Here is a 24,828-nt window from a genome sequence, read left to right on the forward strand (position 1 = left end):
TAAGAAGATTTAACACAAGAAAAGTAGAACAAGCATTAAAGGAAAACAAAGGAATTAAATCAGCAGCCATGAGCAGTAATACAGAAAGACAAATGATACTGAAACTGAAGAATAGCAATGGTGTACTTATAAACAGCAGAGAAGGCATAATTCAAATAGCAGAAGACTACTATAGAGAATTATACAAGGAGCAGAGGAATGATGCCAGCAGTGGGGAAGATGGATTGCAAAATAGCAACACATACGACATATCCAATATTCTTCCTGATGAGGTAGAACATGCATTGAAGAAAATGAAGAATCGAAAGCCCCGGGGGAAGATGAAGTTACTGTAGAGTTGTTAAAATTGGGAGGAAGAGACATAACACAAAAACTGGCAAGGCTCTTCACAAAGTGCATTAGAAAAGGTGTGACACCTAAGCAGTGGAATAATGCAATCATAGTTTTGCTGCATAAGAAAGGAGATAAATCAGAAATTGGAAATTATAGACCAATTAGCTTGCTATCCCACATCTACAAGTTGTTCACAAGGGTCATTACTAACAGATTAGAAAGAATACTTGATGAGAATCAACCGAAAGAGCAAGCTGGCTTTAGGACAGGATTCTCAACTATGGATCACCTTCATGTAATATCACAGCTAATGGAGAAAGCAAATGAATATAAAACACCATTATGCCTGGCATTTGTGGATTATGAAAAGGCATTTGACTCCATACAGCATAAGGCAATGTTTCGGGCACTGGAAAGACAAGGCATAGATACTCCATATATTATGATTTTGAAGAAAATATATGAGAGTACTACATCCTTTATTAGACTAGACAAAGACAGTAGCAAATTTAAAATCGAGAAAGGAGTTCGACAAGGAGACACCATATCTCATTGTACTCCCCCTAATCAAATTCAATTAATGTCTGAGTGACCCCCCCCATCTCCACTATTCCTACAATGTCTACATTTTATTACCAAGACAAAACATTTCAGAACTGTAATTTAGATAAATTTGAATTGCAGTTCTGAAAAAATAAATTATTTTAAAGTGTAATAATTTGGAATTTTGAATTACTACAAAAAATAAAATTTAAAATTACTGCTGTTTTTCTAGTTCACTGTTAAATGTCATTCTGAAATTACTAATTAAATACTTATAAATATGTTTAAAGTCATAAATCTGAATAGTGCATTAAAAATTTTAGTGCATAAAATTTTTTTATTGATATAAAGAGATTTAAAATTATTGTATTACCTCTAAGAATGGATTGTAGCCAATAAAACACTGCCTATTTGAAACTCCGACTGTCTCATGTGAAGTGATATCATGAACTGTATTTACTTCTTCTGCATCTCTGAAATATGAAATTATACATGTATTATATATATTTTCTTCAAATAAACATTTTCTGCTCTTAATTCTATTTTGAAGTGTCTAAAAGTATTTTTTATGTCCTTTACATTGTTATTTCTTACTTTTTTTTTTAAATAACAATTTATAATTGCAGCCAAACTCAGTTAAAATGAGATCCCAGGGATAAATGAGAAGTACTCATTATAACTTGCTCCTTATTATAACCATTATACTGCTTTTCTAGAGTTTCAAAAATTGTACGATCGTGTGTTCCCTTCCACATTTGAATAATAGCCATTTTATTTTGGGTTTGCCAAGAACAAATATGATGTACCGGAAGCTACAGGCCTATTCTAAAGGATAATTAGTTTAAAACAAGGAAGACTACAAAATTATGTATATACTGTATACTGTACTTTGTTGGGATAATATTGCTGAGCAGGTAAGTAGTTGTATATTAAGTTAGCTAGTTTCAGTTTTATAACCTCCCTTTTTCTATATCTAACTATAGTTCACAGTTCTGCAATCAGCTCAAGATTATAGTAATGAATATGCTCGTGGCTACAGTTTGGACATACAAAAATTAAATCTAGCAAACCAAATGCAGCTCTCATACTTGACTTCAACAATACTCAGATTTACAGAGTTCAATGTCTTTACAGAATAACCCTGACTCATTACTTTCTTGGTATAAACATATCACAAATATTGCTTCCTCTGCAACAAAAAAACTAGATTATCTCTTTAATTCCTGGCATCAATTTTTTTCCTACAAATCAGAAATATGCCCTACCATGAAACCCAGAACTTCCAAAAACTTTCTTAAACTTCTCAGACTCAATATAAAAGAGAGCAGATAGGTTAATTAATGACTTCTCTCTTATAGACCATTGTTTATCACATAAGTGTTTGGTTTCTACTGCATGCCTTTTCCACAGATATTTTCATAGATAATCTGCAATTGCAATTCTGAATTGCAATTGAATCTGCAATTCTACCTTTCTTCCAAACCAGTCAAAACACATGCATCACCTAGTTCATATCTATCTGTAATTCAACTCGCCAAACATCTCCTCCTCCTTATTTATCCTTTCAACTTTTGTTTTTTTTTTTAAAATACACTTATTGCAGTATACCAAACGGGTACCCTAAATCTTCTGAGAGAAAGGAGGAAATGAAAACTAGATAGCACTTTGGCTGCTATTGTCTTGAAAATCACTCCTAAGAAGTGGTACTCACAAAATACTTAGTTTTATATATAGAATCAGAAACCTAATTTTTAGAATTTTGGTGTCTATGCTAGTACACTAAAAAGTTCTGCTCCTGGCAAAAAGGGAATGTTATTGGTTCTGACTGACAGCCAGAGTTGATAAGTGTGTCAAACAAGTTTAGTTACATGATGGATGATTACTAGCAAGGTTTAATATCTGTGCAAGATTAGATTACTAGCAAGATGTAATACATGTGCAAAATACTATCAAGATTTAATATCTGCACAGTGGCACAGATATTAAATTATGTATACAAACCTACCTGTAGGTTAAGTACAGAGCAGCCTCACCTAGAAAGTAGATCCTACTACACAGATACATATTGCATCTGAATCAGTTGACTCAGGAAGGCATACATCCATTATCAATATGACCATTGACCAAGCTTACTTACACAATTTGAGAATACCAAAATACCACAAAAATTTTGAGAATTCCCATTTACCCCATCTCAGTGGATATCAATAATTTTGAAAAAGAAGTTCTACTCGGCATCACAGATCACAGTGTAGTCTTAAAAAAAAAAAAACAGGAGAGGGTGAATTTAATTAAATTTACAAGAGTAATTTATTAAGAAAATTAATACACAAATTAATGCATAGTATTATAGAAATAATACATTGTACACAAAATTCCCACCTTTCAATCTTTTGCTCTCCTTCATTTAGCATATCATTAAAGTATTTATTCCATATTTTTTAAATAAGTACTTTTTTCTTTCATTTTAATTTCACCTTCATTTCTGATTACCTTAGTTGTGGTGCACCTCCTCTTCCTTCCATCTGAAATTTTTAACTAAATGCAAAACATCTTTCTACCTTCTTGATATTTGTTTTTCATGCCTTTCCTAAAATCTTCCCAACATTTTTCATTAGCTTCCTTCACACACTTTTCTTGCACTTTCCTTATATTCCAACAAGCATTTATTAGTTTTTCCACCAAATGCTATTTATAATATTTTTTATTTTCATAATTAATTTGCTGTCTTTACAGATCTTCTCCCCATATAATTCCTTTCCAGCTTCCACTAAAGTTCTCTTACATTTTTTCCATTCTTTACCAAGTCTTACCAGTACCAGAAATCCTACTGAGAGCTTTTCAATTGTTTCTGCCACTAATAATCACTTTTTACTCAATACAGGACAAGTCACTTCCAATCTCCAATCCTCTATATCTTTGAATCTTCAGTTAGTTGTTTACGATCCATTTTTTTGATAATGATAAGGTCAATTAAGCTTTTCTTGTTTCTATTATGCTCCCCTTAATTAAAATTGTAATTAACATTATGCTGAAATACTATGTTTATAACTAAGAGTATGTTTATAATTAGGTTTACCTATCGCTCCATATTTTCCTAAAACAACTCTATAGCTGTTAATGTAGTTTCCTACCCTGCTACTTAAATCTCAACCAATACTATTCTTTCTTTGTTATTAACAACTGCTGCTGCTGCTGCTCTCTCTCTCTCTCTCTCTCTCTCTCTCTCTCTCTCTCTCTCTCTCTAAGGTATTAAATAACTCTATTATTTCAACCTACTCTCCACCATAAAATTTGCCCACATAACTCAACTACATAATGCTTCCCAGTCAATTAAACTTTCTTTCAAAGTATGAGGTATTGCTATTAAATAATAAGGTTGTTGCAATAAAATATTTATTTTATTGCAACAGCCTTATTGGATTGCACACACCGTTCCATGTTTCTTCAAGTGCAGAAACATTTCTCAAAGTCATCTTCTGTAAACCCTTTTAATAATTTGGTTGTTTTTTTCTGAATGTCTTCAATGAACTGAAAATGTGTTCCCTTAAGTACCCTTTTCAATTTGGGGAAGAGAAAAAAGTAACAAGGAGCTATGTCTAGCAAGTAGGATGCATGTCCATATATAGAGATTTGTTTTTTTGACAAGAAACTGGTGAACAGAGAGTGCACTGTAGCATTGTCTTGATAGGGCACCAACCATCCTTCCACAATGCAGGTCTCTTCCTTTAAATTTTTTCATGCAGCTTTGTCAGAACTTCAATGTAGTATGTTTGATTGACAGTCTAATTTGATGGGACATATTCAGCCATAATAATTCCTTTGATATCAGAGTACACAAGAAGCATGCTTTTCATTTTTGATTTTGATATTCTTGCTTTTTTGGTCTGGGGGATTGTTTTGCCTTCCACTGCATTTACTGTCTTTTAGTTTCTGGAACAGCCAACTTTCATCACAAGTAATTACAGTACTCAGAAAGTCTGCATCTTCCTCATTTTTTTTCCAAAACATCTTCACAAACTTGGAGTTTTCTTATTCTTTGTCTTCATTCAAAATTTTTTGGCACCATCTTGGCACACACTTTTCTCATGCCTAAATTAGCATTAGCATTAGTAGAGGCATTTGATGCAAGAAAGCAAGCTTATGCAGCATCAGCCAAAAAAAAAAAAAAAACCCACTTCCACTTCACCCCTCTGTTCGTTCAAAATACCTGTCCAGCTGAGCCTTAAACTTATTTAGGCTATCAACCTCCACCACAAGGGATGGAAGTCTGTTCCACCAACCAACCACCCACTGGCTAAAGGCAAATTTCCGCACGTCTATCCTACATCTGTCTTTCCTCAATTTGAATTTATGCCCTCTCAGGTGATTTTTCTGAGCTAGAGGAAGAATTCCATCAGCATTGAGCATGCTTAAACCATTCAAGGCTTTATACACCTCTATCAGATCACCTCGCTGGTGCCTAGTCTCCAGACACTGTAATTTGCAAAACTTAAGCCTTTCTTCGTAAGAGCACCCCTTTGTTCCATTCACTAATCTTGTTGCCCTTCTCTGTACTCGTTCCAGCAGCTCTACATCCTTCTTGAAATGAGGCCTCCAGACCTGTATGCAGTACTCTAGGTGTGGCCTGACCATTGCCTTATACAATGGAATAATCACCTCCTTATCCCTGCTGTAAAAATTCCTGTATATCATTGACAATACTCCATGAGCTACTCTTGCAGCCCGTCTGCACTGCTCAGAGAACTTCATATCTGCCTGCATAACGACCCCCAAGTCCCTTTCATTCTCTACCCCTGTCAGTGTAGTACCACAGAGTTGATACATTGCTCTGGGGTTGCTGTTTCCCATGTGTAGTACATTACATTTGTCAATGTTAAACTTCATTTGCCACCTCTCAGCCCATCTGCTCAACCTTTTCAGATCCTGTTACAGCAGCATAGTGTCAGTAGTGTCCTTGACAACCCTGCCAACCTTTGTATCGTCTGCAAACTTAGACATTAAGCTTGATATACCATCATCAATATCATTTATAAATACAGAAAACAATAATGGACCCAACACTGAGCCCTGAGGGACTCCACTAATAACATTAGTCCACGATGAGCAGTGTCCATTGATTACCACTCTCTGTCTTCTCCCCCTCAACCACCCCTTTATCCATAGCAGCAATTTGCCTCCAATGTCACACTGCTCCAATTTGTGTAGCAGTCTTCCATGTGCAACAGTATCAAAAGCCTTTCTAAGATCCAAGTATATAATATCAAAGTTATTCCCTGCATCCAGTTCTTTTGTGACTGCATCATAGTATCCATCCAATCAAGTTGGTCAGGCAAGACTTCCCCTTAACAAAACCATGCTGTGTCTGAGCTATAACTGAAGTCTTGTCTAAATGATCCTGCAGTGCTTCTTTAACCAGTGCCTCCATTAATTTTCCTGGAACAGAAGTTAAGCTCACAGGTCTATAATTACTTGTGTCAGCCTTTGATCCTCCTTTGTGAATTGGGGTCGCATATGCACATTTCCAGTCTATGGGTACCTCCCCTGAGTCCAAGGAAGCTCTCATAATTATGGCTAAGGGTTTGCTTACTTCCTTTGCTGCCTCCTTTAATATAACTGGATAGATCCCATCCACCCCGGGTGCCTTTCTTGTGTTTATCTTCAACAGTTTCTCCTCCACTTTACTCCCAGTTATTTCAAGATTCTGTAGCTTACTGCTAGAGTTGAATACACCTCTGGCATTCCCCTTGCTGAATAACTCCTCATGTGTGAATGTCGATGCAAAATATTCATTTAGTTTGTTAGCTACCTGAGCAGGATCATCAACAGTTGACCCATCAATATCAAGTGGACCAATCTGATTCATCCCCTTCCTTCTAGAGTTTACATAAGTAAAGAACTCTTTGCTGTTTTTCTTTGCATCCCTTGCCAAGGATTTCTCGTAATCTGCCTTCGCCTGCCTAACCTCCTTTGTAACTTGGTTGCATATCAACTTGTATCTATCATTGGCTTCTGTGTCATGTGCTAATTTGTAAGTATCCCATGCATTTTTCTTCTCTGCCATATGCCTCATTAGTTCATCTGACATCCATTTTGGCCTAAACCTTGAACAATATTTCTTAGTTGGTATGTAAAGCCTAGTAGCTTGCAAGATAAGTTCTTTGAATGCTTCCCATTTTGAATTTGCTGTTGGTAACATCATCAGTTGGTCCCACTGTATAGAATTTAAATACTGTCTCAGTCCATCGTAGTCGCCTTTACGGAAGCAATAACCCTTCCCTTTACCCCTAATGGTAGTTACCTCTTTGAGTAAATCCCACTTCAGCACACTGTGATCACTGCCACCTAGTGGTTCATTTATCTGCAGATTCTTAATGCATGAAGAATCACTGCTGATAATCAAATCAAGAGTATTACTCCCTCTAGTTGCCTCCCGAACATGCTGATGTAGAAAACAATCATCCAATAAATCCACAAAAACCCTGCTAGTGTGTGAGTAACCAGCCCCCCAATTCCAGTCAATATCTGGGAAATTAAAATCTCCCATTATAAGACTCTCTGATTTACTGGTCCACTCTATTTCCCTGTACAGTTCCTTATTATACTCATCAGAGTCATTAGGCCTATAGCACACTCCTACTCTCAATTTTGATCTCCCAATGCACTGTCCAGCGATGTCGACTGGCTTCACTTCCTTGGTTTTTATGTGTTTCTTAACTAATAGCATAACCCCTCCCCCCTTCCTATCCTGTCTATCCTTTCTGTAGACGTTGTACTCCCCAAATTCCAGTTCTGCATCCCTTATATCTGTGTGACACCACGTCTCTAATATCCCAACAATATCTGCCTTTGATGTTTTGAGCAATACCTCAAATTCATCAAATTTATTTACTAAACTCCTAGCATTGGTGTACACGCAAGTATACCTGCACCTGTTTCTATTCTTAGCTACCCTAACACAACCCATGTGTTTACTTGTACCGCAATGGCTCCCAGCAGTCTCTGAAATACCATGCATCTTGTTTTTCAGGCTTCTGCTCATTCTAATAGAAGCAGTGCAAGAATCTCTTTCACCTCTGCCAGTGGCTACTGTCAATCTATTGGTCTTTGTCTCCCCCCAAGCTAGCAGTTTTCCGACCCACCTAACACTGCCTCGATAGCATCAGCAAATATTCTTGCACCCTTTCTATTTAAATGTATCCCATCCCTGTAGAAGCAATCTCTCCTGTTAACAAGTACAGTCCAGGCTGAAAAAAATTCTACCCCTTGAGCCTTGCACAATCTTTCCAGGGCCGAATTGATCGACAAGGCTCTCATCATATACTCCCTCCTATCGTGTCTGGGCAGAATTGCAGACACTTTCAAATTCAACCCTAATTCTCGGCTTTTGTTCAACAGTGACCTGTACTTGTTAAGTAATTCTGCCGGTCTCCTACTCTTAATATTATTAGTGCCAAATTTTCAGTTAAAATTTGTGTAACTGTTTCTTTTATTATTATTATTATTATTAGCCATATGGTGCAAGAGAGAGAGAGAGAGAGAGAGAGAGAGAGAGAGAAGTAGAAGGGAATCACCAAGAAAGAGAAGAATGATGATATCCAGCTCAGGACTCTGGGTGTGCCAAGCCCATATTCACCAGATGTGAGCCCTGGGGTCCATATTAAGTTCTGATTGAAACATTCTAATGCCTAAATGGCAATAACTTCTAATCAATGTTCTCACCAAGTTCACATTTTCATCAATTTTCATGGATACTGGATGGTCTGGTCGTTCATCATCTTCCACATTCTCTCTTCTTCTAAAAATCTTTTATGCCATTCAAACATGTGAGCTCTTCACATAATAGCTTCCCCATACACTTGACATAACAACTCAAAACTATCAGTTGGTGCTTTCTTTACATCACTGTTTGATTCTTTTGTCTGTCATTTTTCCAGCAAACTGCAAAACCACAAGATAATGAAAACCTGTCTCACTGCAAAGTGACTGAGTGTCTTGGAACATAACTTGGCAGACAACTAAGAAAAGGTTCAAGGTCAACTACTCTGCCTTTGTTTCACAGGTGACGATTAGTGTGTAGTAGCTGCACACATGGTCTCATTATTTAATAGCCACATGATGTCAAAATTATTATTTGCATCAAATTCCTTTGTCACTATATCATAGTAGCTTTTATTAGTTAGATTGGAGTCCCCTTACAAACCCATGCTGTGATTTCCATATAATTCCATTTCTGTTAAGATGATCTTGCAGTTCATCTTTAACCACTGACTTCATTACTTTCTCTGGAACAGCAGTCAAGCTTACAGGTGTATAATTGCTCTTGTTACATTTTGATCCTCCTTTCTGAAGTGGTGATGCATTTATTATTATTATTATTATTAGCCATAAGGTGCAAGGAAGCCGGAGGCTTTAGCTGCACCAGCAAAAAAAAAAAAAAAAAAAAAAATTTGAGTTACACTCAGAGAGAGAGAGAGAGAGAGAGAGAGAGAGAGAGAGAGAGAGAGAGAGAGAGAAAACAAGAGTAAGAAATAGAAGGGAATCACCAAGAAAGAGAAGAATGATGATATCCAGCTCAGGACTCTGGGTGTACCAAACCCATACTCACGAGATATGAGCCCCTGAGGTTATTTTCACACCTCCAAGCTATAGGAACCTGCCCTGAATACTCTCATAATTTCTTATCCCTTTTACTGCTTCTTTTAATATAACTGGGTTTTACATTTTGCATGAGCCCTGGCTAACTTATTTACTTTTAACTGCACCAATTATGGCTAAGGTAAAGAAAGCGTGCGGCACGAGAACATGCAAAAGTTCGATTGAATTTACCAGTAAAAGTACTTTGCTATAACGGCATTTGTATTGTTGCTCTCGCTTGGTAAACAGACGGTGGGTGTTATCGGTCTGGAGTAGAAGTTGAATCCCACGGGAGCTTGAAATCCTCCCGAAGTGGAGGGGGGGGTAACCTGACCTTTTTTCTTTAGAATCATTAATTGAATTAACTAATTGAATCATGAACAGAGTCATATTGGAAGTTCTGGCATTGTAAAAAATGTTTGTAACGTAGTTTCACCAGTAAACTTTTTCGAAAATTGCCGTGCTTCTCGTGTGGGCTTCCTTTGCCTTTTTTTTTTTCTTAATAAACAATTTATCCACTAGTCCACCAGTGATTCTAAAGAAAAAAGGTCAGGTTACCCCCTCCACTTCGGGAGGGTTTCAATCTCCCATGGGATTCAATTTCTACTACTGACCAATAACACCCACCATCTGTTTACCAAGTGAGCAACAATACAAATGCCGTTACGGCAACGTACTTTTACCAGTAAATTTCATTGAACTTTTGCATGCTTCTCGTGCCGGCTTTCTTTTCTTTACCTTCGCCCCAATTATTTCTCTTCCACTTTCTTCTCAGTTATAACAAAATCACTTAGGACTCAGTTATAACTTGATGTATTTCTGGTGTTCCTATCCTAAAAACGTCTTCATCTGTGAATGCAAATACAAATATTTATTTAGTTTGTTAGCAACCTGAATGGGATCATCAATAATTATGTGATTCATATCTACTATGCCAATGATGTTGATCTCTTACCTTCTGGTGTTAACGTAAGCAAACAATTCTTTGCTAGTTTCCTTTGAATTCTTAGCTTGCCTAACACTTTGTTGACATGATTGTCAACTAGTTTGTACTTGTTAGTATTAGTAACGGCCGCATGGTGCAAGAAAGCCTATGGCTTATGCTGCACCAGCCAAAAAAAAGAAAAAAAAAAATCCAAACAAAACAATGATAAAAACAAAAAAAAAATAAATAAATAAAATAAATAACTAATAATAATTAATAAATAAAAAAAAATAAAATAAAAAATAAATAAAAAGGAAATTAAACCTAACATCCAATGCGCTTCCCTTACCTGAAAGTACTATCCAGATGACCTTTGAATTTCCCCAAACTGTCGGCCTCTACCACCCAATGAAGGCAACTTATTCCAGTAATTTATAACTTGCTGGCTAAAATAAAACTTCCTGCAGTCCAATCTAAACATTTCCCCCCATAACTTGAATTTATGTCCCCTAGTTCTAGCATCATTTATAATCTTGAAAATTTTGTCCTCATCCATTTTACTGATGCCTCTCAGAGCCTTAAACACCTCAATCAAATCTCCTCTAAGGTGTCTAGTTTCCAAACTCTGCAACCCACATATTCGAAGTCTTTCTTCATAAGGACGCCCTTTTGCTGATCTCACCAGGCGAGTTACCCTTCTTTGCACCCTTTCAAGAAGCTCGATGTCTTTCTTTAGGTGCGGTCTCCATACTTGAACACAGTATTCCAAGTGTGGTCTAACATAAGCCTTATACATTTCAAGTGTAAACCTTGAAATGTATAAAAGCTTAGTAGCTAATATGATTAGACCCCTGAATATTTTCCATCCCCTGATTCAATCTCTTGCTAAAATTGCTCTCCCATATCTGAATACAGTGTTATTTATTTATTGGTTATTTATTATTATTATTATTTTTGCTTCCTCGGTCCCAGTTCATTTTTTTAATAGGTTTTTCAAATTATTTCACCTGTTTAACCACTACTTCACTTCCACTTTCAGGTGCCTCCATAGCCAGGTGGGCAGGAGCAGCAGTGCATAGCACACGCTTCTTGATTAAACTGGGGCTCGAGCCCGTGACCACCAAATACAAAGGATGCAGAAAAGTCAGGGAATGTTGTTGTTGTTGTTATTTTGGTTTTTAGGAGCATTAGCAACTAAGGCCATATTGCTCCGGGATATGCGGTGGTCATTCCCTGACCTTTCCGCATCCTCCGTATTTGGTGGTGACGGGCTCGAACCCTGGTCTAATCAAGAAGCATGTGCTACGTACTGCTGCTACTTTCCACCTGGCTACGGAGGCGCCAAGTCAGGGAATGACCACCGCATATCCCCGGAGTAATATGGCCTTAGTTGCTAATGCTCCTAAAAACCAAATAACAAACAACTTCCACTTTCGACTATCCCTTAAACTTCTCTTAGTTCAGGCACCTTGTGTTTTCACTTCCATTTTCACAGACTCTTTATTTATTTTACAAACCACACATTATATATATATATATATATATATATATATATATATATATATATATATATATATATATATATATATATATCAATAACATTATTCTAAAATTCACACAACCAAAACTGTAAATACTAAAAAAGTGGTATAATTATTTTAAAGGCCTGAATTAATTATTCTAAAGAGCCATGCACTTCAGAATAATTAAGCTGATACTGAACCAGAAATATGAAAGATGATATTCACATAATATCTCGAGCTTCCTCAAACATGGTGAAAAGAATTTATTCTTGCATTTGGAAAGAAAGTGGACACTTCAACATTTTATTAACTTTTGTAATTACAAGGGTATGCTATAAAAAAAAAAAAATCACTAAAAAAAAGATATTGCAATCACAGTTTTATTGTGACACAATAGGTTTTGTGAAAAGTATGAAGTTTCAGTCTTTTTAATTTCAGTTTCTTTAATATACTCTGAAAATCTTTGCTATAACTTTACAAGCAACAAATATTTTCTGAAACAAAAAAATGTAATTCATCTGCTTCCAGTACATCAAATAAAACCAACATCGATAAATTTTCACAAAGGCAGATGGCTATTAAATTGCTTCTCTGTGCATTCTCTTATTTTTGCCAATATCTTTAAAAAATAAAAGATAAGACAAAAATACAGTAACATACTTACTCAGTCCATTGTAAAGGGTGATTCTTTATGGAATAATATAAACCTTTCAGAACCTCCCTTGGAAAATTTTCTCCATCATTTAACTCCGCCAAGTTCTCAACGAACTCTCCACAAACCATCTTTCGACATACCATCTGTAAAATATTTTTAAAAACTTTTCATATATTAGGACAGAAATTATATTTTATAGAATGTTACGTTGCTATCTATTAGTGTCTGATTTTAAAATTATTAACAATCACTCATTAGACATTGTGCCTCATGCTAGAGTTTTTCTAGTCCCAGTATTTATCTGTAGTTCAATCAAATGAATTTTGAATTGCCGAATGGGGTTCCTTTAAGGTAAGGTACAATTTTCAGAAGAATTCAACTTATTCTCCAATCACATGTTTCAATGTCTCATTTCTGGAACTGGCTATTTGGTATTAGCAGCATCAAGCCATTAAAAAATGAAACACTTCATTTTCCCATCCCTTGTAATAATTTGTCCAATCCTTCTTTAAATTTATTCTAACTGTCCATTTCCACAACACCAGGTGAAAATTTATTCTAAAGATTTATTACTCTCTGGCAGAAGGAAAATTTTTCCATATATATCCTTTTTTAATTTAAAATAAAAAGGGATATGTACAGAAATTTTTAATAAAAGGATATTTAAATTTAAAAAAATACCATCACTTTGTAATTTAAATTGATGTCCCTTGTGTGTATCATCTGAGAAAGAGAAAATATGGTAACAGCATTTATTCAAGAATTCCAAAGCTGCAATTTACAGAACTCAAGTCATTCTTGGTAAGGATATGTGTTTGTGGCCCCAAATATCTTACTGGTCTTCTCTGGATCATTTCCAACAGATCTACATCCTTCCTCAAATAAGGTTTCCAAATCAATACACAGAAATCAAGATGCAGCCTAACAACGTCATGGGTCCACATCAATTCAGCATGGCAATTTGCTGTATGTGACAATTCAGTACATGCCAGTTTATTCTATGAGACATTTTTGTGTATGACATTTTGCTCTATGTAACAATTTGGTGAAAGACAATTAGTGGCTATGAAAATCTAAATTCCATGTGAGGATTTGGTGTATAACAAAGAAAGGTCAAAAATGCAAACCTTTAGCACACTGTGCTATAAATGATTAATTTAGTTTTTGTAGAATGTTTCATATTTTTCATAGAGTGCACTAACCACCTTCATTTTCAGGTGCATGCACATGTTTTTGCCTGTCCATCTGTCTGTCTGTCCATCCATTTGCATGTAATAACTCAATTCATAGTGGATGAACTTTCATAAGGATTTCTTAAGCCCTCTTAAATTTCACTAAAATCTCATAATTGCTCTTTGAGCAATATAAATTTGCCAATGCGACTTCCAGTGGATGGCTCAAAGATTTATCCAGCCCACCTAAATTTCATAAAAATCAGAACAGAAATCTGGGCACCCCTAAAGAAAAGGGGGTCCCCTAAAACCATCCATGCTGCTATTTCAGGACCATGCAATGGTGCATGGTTGTTACAATATGGATGGACAGTCATGCTGAAGATGATAGATGCATACCCACTTTCCAACCTAGCAATGGGTAGGATTAGGTTGAATACCTTTACACAAAATAAAGTGATAAAAAATATATTCTTTTCTTTTTTCTATTATTTTATAAATTTCTGCATCCCTTCTATGTAAGTGACCAAAATTTCTCTTGGTTTCCAAACTTTTTATTTATTGATTTTCTTAATTTCTGGTCTGTATGTGATACTGAATTTTCATACATTGAACTGTTGCACATACACCAAACTGTTATAGCCATTAACTATCTTTCACCAAATTGTCATACATAAAATTGTCACATACAGCAAAATATCATGCACTAAATTGTCTCATACATTGAACTGTCAAACACCAAACTGTCATGCACTGAAGTGCAATGCTGATGGAATCCTTCCTCTTGCTCAGGCTATACACAAGGGGACATATATTCAAATTGAGGAAGGATAGTTGAAGGTGAGATGTGCCTTCAACCAGAAGGTGGTTTGATCATTGGAACAAACTCCCATATGGTGTTGTAGAGGTGGATAATTTGAATAAATTCAAGGAAGAACTAGATAAACTGTTAGAGGGGGTGGATAAAAAAAATGCCACCACTTCCGTTTTTTTTTATTTTGCTTTCTTTCATCATTTGCCAATACTACTACCACTAATAATAATAATAATATAATACAATTTATTCACCAAATAATAATAATGATGATGGGCTAATCACCTCTTTATTCCTGCTGGCAAAGTTCCCGAGCTAAACTAGCAGCCAACCTACACCACTCAGAGAACTTCTTGCACTGTACAATTATCATTATCCTTGGATTCTTTTTCATAGTCAAATACCTTGAGTACGGTACCAACCAAATGGTATGTTATTATTCTGGCATTACTGCAACTCAAATGCAGTTCCTTGCATCTGACAATGTTAAACCTCAAATGCCACCTTTCTGCCTATCTTCTGTAATTTATCCAGGTCTTTTTGGAGTAGCATACCCTGATTATTATCGTTAATCACTCCTTCCCACCTTTTTATCATCAGCCAGACACTTAGACACTAAACTTGATAACCTACATCAATATTGTTAACGAATATTGGAAACAATAAGGAGAAAAAATTCAAAACCTATGAGTTCCAGTTTTTTGCTCCCCACTTAGACACTGTTCCAATTCATACAACAGTCACTCATGAGGAACAGTAAAAAAAGCTTAACTGCAATCTAAGTAAAAACTCGTAAACTGCAGCCATTATCAGCCCACTGCAGGATGGAAGCTTCCTCAACAATTCATGTTGAGGGAATATAATCTAAGTATATGATGTCAAAATTATTTTTTTGTATCTAGTTCCTTTGTGACAGCCTCATAATAGCTAATCTGATTGGTCAGACAAGATCTTCTCTTAATAAATTCATACTGCAATTGCTGTATAACTGTGTTCCTGTCGATGATCCAGCATCACTTCTTTAACCACTGACACAGAAATTAAGTGTACAGGTCTACAGCACCCAACTAAGTATAAGTTTTGGAGCAATCTGTACATATTTGTGAATAACTGAGGGACTGGGATGAATAGGCTACGTGCCCCTGTTTAATACTGAAGTTTTTCAGGAAAGTTGCCCCATTGCAACTATCACGATTTGGAGGGGATGATAAAAGGCAGGATGGTACTAGCCTCATTTTGGAGATAGTTCATTTAGCTATATGCCACCTTTAGTTTAATGTCTGTATAGGTTGTTGCATTATAGATTTAAAGGACATTGCCAAAATAGGATGATTAGGAAAGTTTCATTTTAAGACAGCCTTTATAATCATTCCTAATTTTGCCATTTTTAACAGCATAGTTTAATAATAGCATTTGTCTCCAAAGGTTTATGGTGGGTCATAGTCCTTTGCATATAAACTCCCAGAGATGTTTGCAAGTAAATGTGCTTATGGGGAGATGGATCAGAAGTCAATTAAAATGGCCAGTACACTGGGCACAACAGCAGAGGGAGATTTCATTTATATATACCATAGTTGTTTGTTATTTGGTTTTTAGGAGCATTAGCAACTAAGGCCATATTGCTCCGGGATATGCAGTGGTCATTCCCTGACCTTTCTGCTTTTTTTGTTTGTTTGTTTGTTTGGTTTTTAGGAGCATTAGCAACTAAGGCCATATTGCTCCGTGAATATGCGGTGGTCATTCCCTGACCTTTCCGCATCCTCGTATTTGGTGGTGACGGGCTCGAACCCCGGTCTGATCAAGAAGCGTGCGCTACGCACTGCTGCTCCTTCCCACCTGGCTACGGAGGCGCCGGGGGACCTTTCTGCATCCTCCGTATTTGGTGGTGACGGGCTTGAACCCCGGTCTAATCAAGAAGCGTGTGCTACGCACTGCTGCTCCTTCCCACCTGGCTACGGAGGCGGCCCATATATACCATAGCAGTTTACTGTTAAATTTATTTATGATGTTAGTGATCAATCAATCAAGTCACAAAGTCATTGACGTTACTGCAGAAACCTCAACAATTCAACTGTATTTTTCTACACATTATTTAGATTTAATATCTGTGTCTGTCTGTTTCTGAGAGGTAGTCTGTTTATATCATTTAGGAGACTTTAGCACTTGGCAAGCCCAATCTGCTATTACTGGAGCAGACAGACAGGTGTGTAGGAAGGTCGGTGTTTTTTTTTTTTTTTTTGGCTGATGTAGTACAAGCTTGCTTTCTTGCATCATTATCACTACTAATACTAAAACCTGTGCCTTTTTTTTTAACTACTCTACTGCAACATCTTTCTTCATCTTCCAACTAGTTGCCAATGGTTCTTGTACTAGGAGCCCATGATATCATATGATTCATGAATAATGATCAGGACTAGAATATTCTTACCCCAAGTATTTTCTCTAACATGGTGGTATAAATAATAATCATCTACTGTAGTTTATTAAACAAATTTGTTCCCAGTGGAGGTGCCTCCGTAGCCAAGTGGGCAGGAGCAGCACACACTTCTTGATTAGACCGGAGTTCGAGCCTGTGCCCACCAAATACAGAGGATGCAGAAACGTCAGGGAATGACCACCGCATATCCCTGGAGCAATATGGCTTTAGTTGCTAATGCTCCTAAAAAAAAAAAACTAAAAATAACCCAGTGGAGAGTTCACCTTCCACTTACTTCAGTCAATTAGGCACAAATTTAAATTACCCGTAATAACACACTCAACATGCTTGACCATTATATCTATGTGCACAGACTCTCATTGTCCTTTTAACTGTCTTTTGGTCTGCAGGTTACCCCATAGAATCCATAGAATTAAGTGTTTACTTCCAAGTAACTCACACCACAGAGATTCTGTGCTGGAATCTCTGTGCAACGCTGGAATGCATAATTTTCCACTCAGGCTGCTTTTGATAAGAAGCATGACCTCACCATTATTGGTGATACACTGGCACTTCTCCAATCCAAAGTACTCTCTCCTGAGTCCAATGATGCTCACATAATTAACTTCAATGGTTCATACACCTAGCAGCCTCCCTGAAAATTAGTGGGCACATGCCATTAGCTCCAGGAGCCTTTATGCTCGAAAGTTTTTCTAATAACCAATCATCTACAACTACCAAATCATAAATTTAATATGACTCAGCCTCACTCGCACAGCTTCTTCTCAGTATCAAGGGTCTTTCTTTAGTAAAGCCAGATGCAAAGTACCTATTCAATTCATCTGCAACATCATCTGGGTTGTCTAAGATTTTCCCATATCAAGTGCCCATATCTGATTCGCTTTTTCCTTCCTTGTATTCACATACATGAAAAATTGTATATCCACATTCTTTGCTATCTTAGCCAGTGCTTTCTCATACGCAGCCTTGGGCTCTCTAAGCTTATCTGTGATACTATTACAAATCAACTTGTAGCTGTTGTAGGCTTCAGTACTTTTCATCACTCTGTAACTATCCCATGCTATCTTTCTATGGCCTTTTTGACTGGCCAGCTCTACATTCATCCATTTCAGGATCCACCTCCTGCAATATTTTCTAAATGATATATGCGTTTGTGGCTTCTGTGATTTTTGCTAGGTATTCCATAATTCAAGTATAATCACCATCACTCTGCAGTCTGACCAATTAATAGATGCCATATAGTACCTTAAATTATCAAACTCCCCTCTTCTGTGCCTCTACCTTTAACTATTGCAACATTGTTCTTCATCTTCCAACTGATGACTGCATGATCACTATCTGCCAATGGTTCCTGTATTTTAAGCCCTGTGATATCATCTAATTCATGAGTAATGATGACGTCTTGAACATTCTCACTCCTAGTATTATTTCTGACATGCAGGTACAAATAATAATAATCTAGTTTATTTAGAATTTGGTCCTTGAGGGTGTTGCAGACATTCTCTCAGATATGCCAAGCTGTACTTGCTACCTGGGAGTCTAAAATGCTGGAGCAGACGGACAGGTGATGTAGGAAGGTGGGTGTTTTTTTCCTTGACTAGAGTGTTAATGTTCGGTTGACATTCTTGTCAAGTTAACCTAATTTCGGCAAGGCTGATTGGTCTGTAACAGCCAAATCCTCTGCTTTCCCCTTCACGATAGTGGGACTGTTAGTAACTCTGGGTATAACCCCCATGTGCCAGTCCTGAAATATGGCACCTAGCACACTGTGGGTAAACATCCAGGTGCAAACAAACATAAGAAGGGGGGTCGAGGTGTAGCACCAACACCACACAGGGGGAATGTCATCCTTGTGTTACCAAGCAATACTAGGTGGTAGATGACTCTCATCATCTGGGGCAATATCACCACTTTGCTTGTCAGAGGCTTGAAGTGGCAGAACCCATGTTTAATCTCCAGAGCAAAGCTCTGTAAACCCTTCCACATCTCTTCCATATTGCACTATGATCGATGTCTTTTGAGATTATGATGGCCATCATGGTGAGATCCAATCTTCCTTACATTTCGAGGGTAGAGCTCAAAAAGGGTTTGAAGATCAGCTGCTAGTCAGTACATCGGACCGAACCTATTGATAACTCACTAGGAGGCTTCCGGATCAGCTAGTGTATAATGTTGCTGCCTCTGCCTCTCTCTCTCTCTCCATACTCTGCAGTGAGAGTGAAGACTGGGCACACAATCTATATGAATGTACAATATATGACATACAAAGAACACAGTTAATAGCAGAACCTGGCCCCCTTCCAAGGGGACAAGTACACCAATTCATTATGGAAGCGAACACATACAAAGCCTTTGCAAATTTTGCTCAAAGAGTATTTGAAATAAAACAAAATATACAATGACGGGGCCCTACAACCTCCCCCACTGACAAACAACAACCAATAGCCAAAGTGCCATGTCTGCCACCACACCCAGATGATGACATTTTAATCTGTCAGGGTAGCTGTACTCAGCAATCTGACCAGATATCAGGATTAGACAAATATCAGATTTATGACTGGGTCTTCCCCCCCCCTGTCGTCAATCCGGTATTTGTTTAATCCTGTCATCAATCCAGGCATCAATGCCTTGGCAAGGGCCTTGGGGGGGGGAGTTGTACAGGAAAGTACCTTAGCTGAAAGACACTAGTAAGAACAGGTACCTGGGGGTGCAATGTAGTAAGAAAAAAATGGGATGAATAAAATGAATGAATGGATGAGAGCAGAAGAACTGTATGATAGTACTGGGTGCTGAGTGAATGTGAAAAGAGTGTAATAGTAATTGGGGTAAAAGAGAAGGGATGTGAGTTATGATGAATGAGAATGGCCCAATATGGAAACAAGAGAGTGCCTGAGCATTATGGTAAAAGGGAGTTAGTGAAGGATTAATGCAATTGGGTGAATGAAAACACAGTTATTATGCATTTATTTTAATATATATATATATATATATATATATACAGCAATACCGTGCATAGCACTGATAATTGGTACCGAAACTATTCCGTGTTATGTGAAACAGTGCTGACTGAGGTATAATTATAATGGGTTTTAATTGAATGCATACCAGAGAAACAGTCTACAAACAAATTATAATAAATCTATAAACAATTTGCACTTGATAGCCAATTAAAAGGATTTGAAATTTTAAAAAATATTGCAAAAATTTTATTAATGAAAAGGTAACATCATGACAGATGACAAAAAAGCTTTAAAAAAGTGGTAGGTATTTCAATAATGAAGTCTGGTGAAGCCGTCTCTTCTTTTTCTCGGCGAACACCTCTTTGTAGCATCGAATCCCGTCTTGTAAAATTTGCCATATTTCGATGCTACGCTCAACATTCGGATCTCCATTCTTAATCGCCTCGCAGGCCATATCAACCCCCCCCCAAAAAAAAATCTTTCTCCAGTTCTTCAGTTGAAAATTGTTTTGGTGGCACTTCAGTGTTATCCACTTCAGAATCGTTTTCCTCTTCTGCATACTAACAGGAGAAACTGCTTCTACAGGGATGGGATACACATAAATAGAAAGGGTGCAAGAATATTTGCAGATGCTATTGAGGCAGTGTTAGGTGGGTTGAAAAACTGCTAGATTTGGGGGAAACAAGGATTAACAGATTAACAGTAGTCACTGGCAGAGGTGAAAGTGATTCTTGCACTGCTTCTATTGGAATGAGCAGCAGCCTGGAAAACAAGATGCAGGATATTTCAGAGACTGCTGAGAGGAGTCATTGCGGTACAAGTAAACACATGGGTTGTGTTAGGGTAGTTAAGGATAGGAACAGGTGAATGTATACTTGCATGTACACCAATGCTAGGAGTTTCGTAAATAAATTTGATGAATTTGAGGTATTGCTCAAAACATCAAAGGTAGATATTGTTGGGACATCAGAGACGTGGTGTCACACAGATATAAGGAATACAGAACTGCAATTTGGGGAGTACAACGTCTACAGAAAGGATAGACAGGATAGGAAGGGAGGAGGGGTTATGCTATTAGTTAAGAAACACATACAATACAAGGAAGTGAAGCCGGTCGACCTCACTGGAGAGTGCAGTGTCGAGTCAGTTTGGCGTGACATAAGCACTGGGAGATCAAAATTGAGTAGGAGTGTGCTATAGGCCTTATGACTCTGATGAGTATAATAAGAAACTGTACAGGGAAATAGAGTGGGCCAGTAAATCAGAAAGTCTTATAATGGGGGATTTTAATTTCCCAGATATTGACTGGAATTTGTGGGTTGGTCACTCACACACTAGCACGGCTTTTGTGGATTTATTGGACAATTGTTTTCTACATCAGCATATTCGGGAGGCAACTAGAGGGAGTAATATTCTTGATTTAATTATCAGTAGTGATTTTTCATGCATTAAGAATCTGCAGATAAAGGAACCACTATGTGGCAGTGATCACAGTGTGCTCAAGTGGGATTTACTCAAAGAGGTAACTACCATCAAGGGTAAAGGGAAGGGTTTTGTGTTTTTGTAAAGGCAACTACAATGGTCTGAGACAGTATTTAAATTCTATACAGTGGGACCAACTGATGATGTTACCAACAGCAAATTCAAAATGGGAAGCATTCAAAGAACTTATCTTGGAAGCTACTAGGCTTTACATACAAACTAAGGAATATTGTTCAAGGTTTAGGCCTAAATGGATGTCAGATGAACTAATGAGAAATATGGCAGAGAAGAAAAATGCATGGGATACATATAAATTAATGGGTGACATGGAAGCCTATGACAGATATAAGCTGGTCTGTAACCAGGTCACAAAGGAGATTAGGCAGGCAAAGGCAGATTATGAGAAATCCTTGGCAAAGGATGCAAAGAAAAACAGAAAAGAGTTCTTTACCTATGTAAACTCTAAAAGGAAAGGGATGAATCAGATTGGTCCACTGGATATTGATGGCTCAACAGTTGAGGATCTTGCTCAGGTGGCTAACAAACTAAATGAGTATTTTGCATCTACATTCACACATGAGGAGTTATTCAGGAAGGGGAATACCAGAGGTGAAGTAAACTCTGGCAGTGAGCTAGATGATTTTGTAATAACTGAAAGGAAAGTGGAGGAGAAATTTTTGAGGATAAACATAAAAAAGGCACCCCGGGTGGATGGGATCTATCCAGTTATATTAAAGGAAAGAGCAAAGGAAGTAAGCGAACCCTTAGCCATAATTATGAGAGCTTCTTTGGACTCAGGGGAGGTACCCGTAGACTGGAGATGTACAAATATGACCCCAATTCACAAAGCAGGATCAAAGGCTGACACAAGTAATTATAGACCTGTGAGTTTCACTTATGTTCCAGGAAAATTAATGGAAGCACTGGTTAAAGAAGCACTGCAGGATCATCTAGACAAGACTTCAGTTATAGCTCAAATGCAACATGGTTTTGTTAAGGGAAAGTCTTGCCTGACCATTTGATTGGATACTATGATGCAGTCACAAAAGAACTGGATGCAGGGAATAACTTTGATATTATATATTTGGATCTTAGAAAGGCTTTTGATATCGATCAAGTGGAAATGGATCAAGTGGTCATGGCAATACCTGAGAATAAGTTGGTTGATTGTTGGGGCAATTTAAATGGACATTTAGGAAGAAGCAAGAGTGAGAGAGGAAGGAAGAGTGTATGGAAGGTGGAGATTTGGGGAAGAAATAGAGAAGGGGAGAGGATAGTAGAACACGCAGTGGCATTCGACCTGGCGATAGTTAACACCTACTTTGAAAAGAAAGAAAGCCAGCTGATAACATACAAGAGTGGGGAAAGGACAAGCCAGATTGACTATCATGTGCCGTAGGAGGCATCTAAAGGAAATGAGGAACACAAGGTGATAAATGGAGAAAGTGTGTCAGCACAACATAGATTGCTCGTTTTCGATTGGGAGGTTGCAGTGGACAAAAGTAGGAAATATTCAAGACGGGGAGAAAAGGATAAAATGGTGGAGATTGAAAGAGGAGGGTTTGAAGAAGTTAAGAGAAAAGGTGCTAAAAGGAATAAAGTTACCGGAAGACGTGCAAGAGTGGTGGAAGTAAAATAGTTGTATCATAAGGAAAGTTGGAGAAGAGTTGTTGGGAAAGGAGGCCTGGGGGTGGAATGAGGAAGTGCAAGCGGTGATAAAACAAAATACGAGGACGAGGCCTATGGGGAACTGAAAAGGAAAGATGGAGACAGGCAATTGATGAGAATAGCCAAAGCGAGAGACAAGGCATCAAAGGACTTCTCATCAACAAAACAGATTAAAGATGAGAGGGGAGTGGCTATACAGGAAAGGAAAAAGTGGTTATTAAGAAAAGGTGGAGAGACTATTTTAAGAAGTTACTAAATGAAGAAAACCCAAGAGCACTATGCGAGGATGGAGAGATGAATGAAAGAGTAGTGGAAGGCATAAGCAGGAAAGAAGTGGAAAGTGCACTCAGAAAAATGAAGAGGGGGAAAGCAATAGGAGCTGATCAGATACCAGTAGAGGTATGGAGAAGTCTGGGAGAAGAAGGGATCGATATCCTATGGGACTTTATGGAAAAACTGTGGCAGTAGGAGAGGATACCCAATGAGTGGAGGGAAAGTATACTTGTGCCAATCTATAAAGGAAAGGGGGATGTGCAGGAATGTGGGAACTACAGGGGAATAAAGTTAATGCCTCATGTGGGAACTACAGGGGAATAAAGTTAATGCCTCATTAGATGAAGATCTGGGAAAGAATTGTGGAAGGAAGGATAAGACAGGAGATGGAAATAGGAGAGGAACAGTTTGGTTTCATGCCGGGAAGAGGTACAACAGATGCGGTCTTTGCTTTAAGGCAGGTGATGGAAAGATATAGGGAGATGCAAGTAGAGTTGCACATGGTGTTCATAGACCTGGAAAAAGAATATGACAGAGTGCCCAGACAAGAGGTATGGAGATGCATGAAGGAGAAGGGTGCATCAGAAAAGTACATAAAGCTTGTGAAGGAAATGTACGAGGGAGCGGTGACTCAGGTTAAGAGTAGTGTAGGTATGACTAAGGGGTTCTCCGTAGAAGTTGGACTGCACCAAGGATCAGCTCTCAGCCCATATCTGTTTGATCTGGTAATGGATGTGTTGGTGAGAGAAGTGAAGAGTAGAGCACCATGGAGTATGCTGTTTGCAGATGATATCATACTGGAGGAAAGTGTTGGAAGAGAGAGAGAGAGAGAGAGAGAGAGAGAGAGAGAGAGAGAGAGAGAGGCATGAGGATAAGTAGAACAAAGACAGAATATATGATATTAAATGGAGAAGATGAGAGCTCTATAAAACTGCAGGAGCAAAAGCTACCATCAGTTTCAAATTTTAAGTATCTGGGATCGAACGTTGAGAGGGATGGAGTGCAGAAATACAGCATAGAGCGCAATGTAGTAGTAGTGGCATGTGATACAAGAAAGCATATGTATGAGCTTATGCAGCATCAGACAAAAAAAAAAAAAAAATCACACCATTCCCTCCAAATGCCTGTCCAGATCCTCCTTAAATTTATTCAACCTATCAACTTCCACAATGACAGATGAAAGTTAGTTCCAGCAATTAACCACCCGCTAGCTAAAGGCAAATTTCCGCACGTCTGTTCTACATCTGTCCTTTCTTAATTTGAATTTATGCCCCCTTAGGTTCGTAATCTGAACAAGTGGATGGATCCCATCAGAATTCAGCATGCTGAACCCATTCAAGGCCTTATACACCTCAATCCGATCACTGCGCAGGTGCCTCTCTTGATAAGAGGATCCTTTCATTCCC

General features: G+C 37.7%; 1 protein-coding gene across 1 annotated transcript in view; it reads right to left on the reverse strand.

Annotated features, from left to right (window-relative positions):
- Positions 1-24,828, reverse strand: part of LOC150081497 (uncharacterized) — a 337,043-nt gene that overhangs the window by 216,518 nt on the left and 95,697 nt on the right. Inside the window, exons 4-5 of the mRNA XM_090380224.1 lie at positions 12,626-12,759; positions 1,250-1,349 (exon numbers count right to left, since the gene is read on the reverse strand). Coding sequence (XP_090236350.1) covers positions 1,250-1,349; positions 12,626-12,759 — 234 coding nt within the window. The remainder of the gene's footprint in view (positions 1-1,249; positions 1,350-12,625; positions 12,760-24,828) is intronic.

Source organism: Mastigoproctus giganteus, chromosome 8, assembly GCF_048544385.1.
Source record: "Mastigoproctus giganteus isolate SK-2022 chromosome 8, ASM4854438v1, whole genome shotgun sequence".
NCBI classification, from domain to species: Eukaryota; Metazoa; Arthropoda; class Arachnida; order Uropygi; family Thelyphonidae; genus Mastigoproctus; species Mastigoproctus giganteus.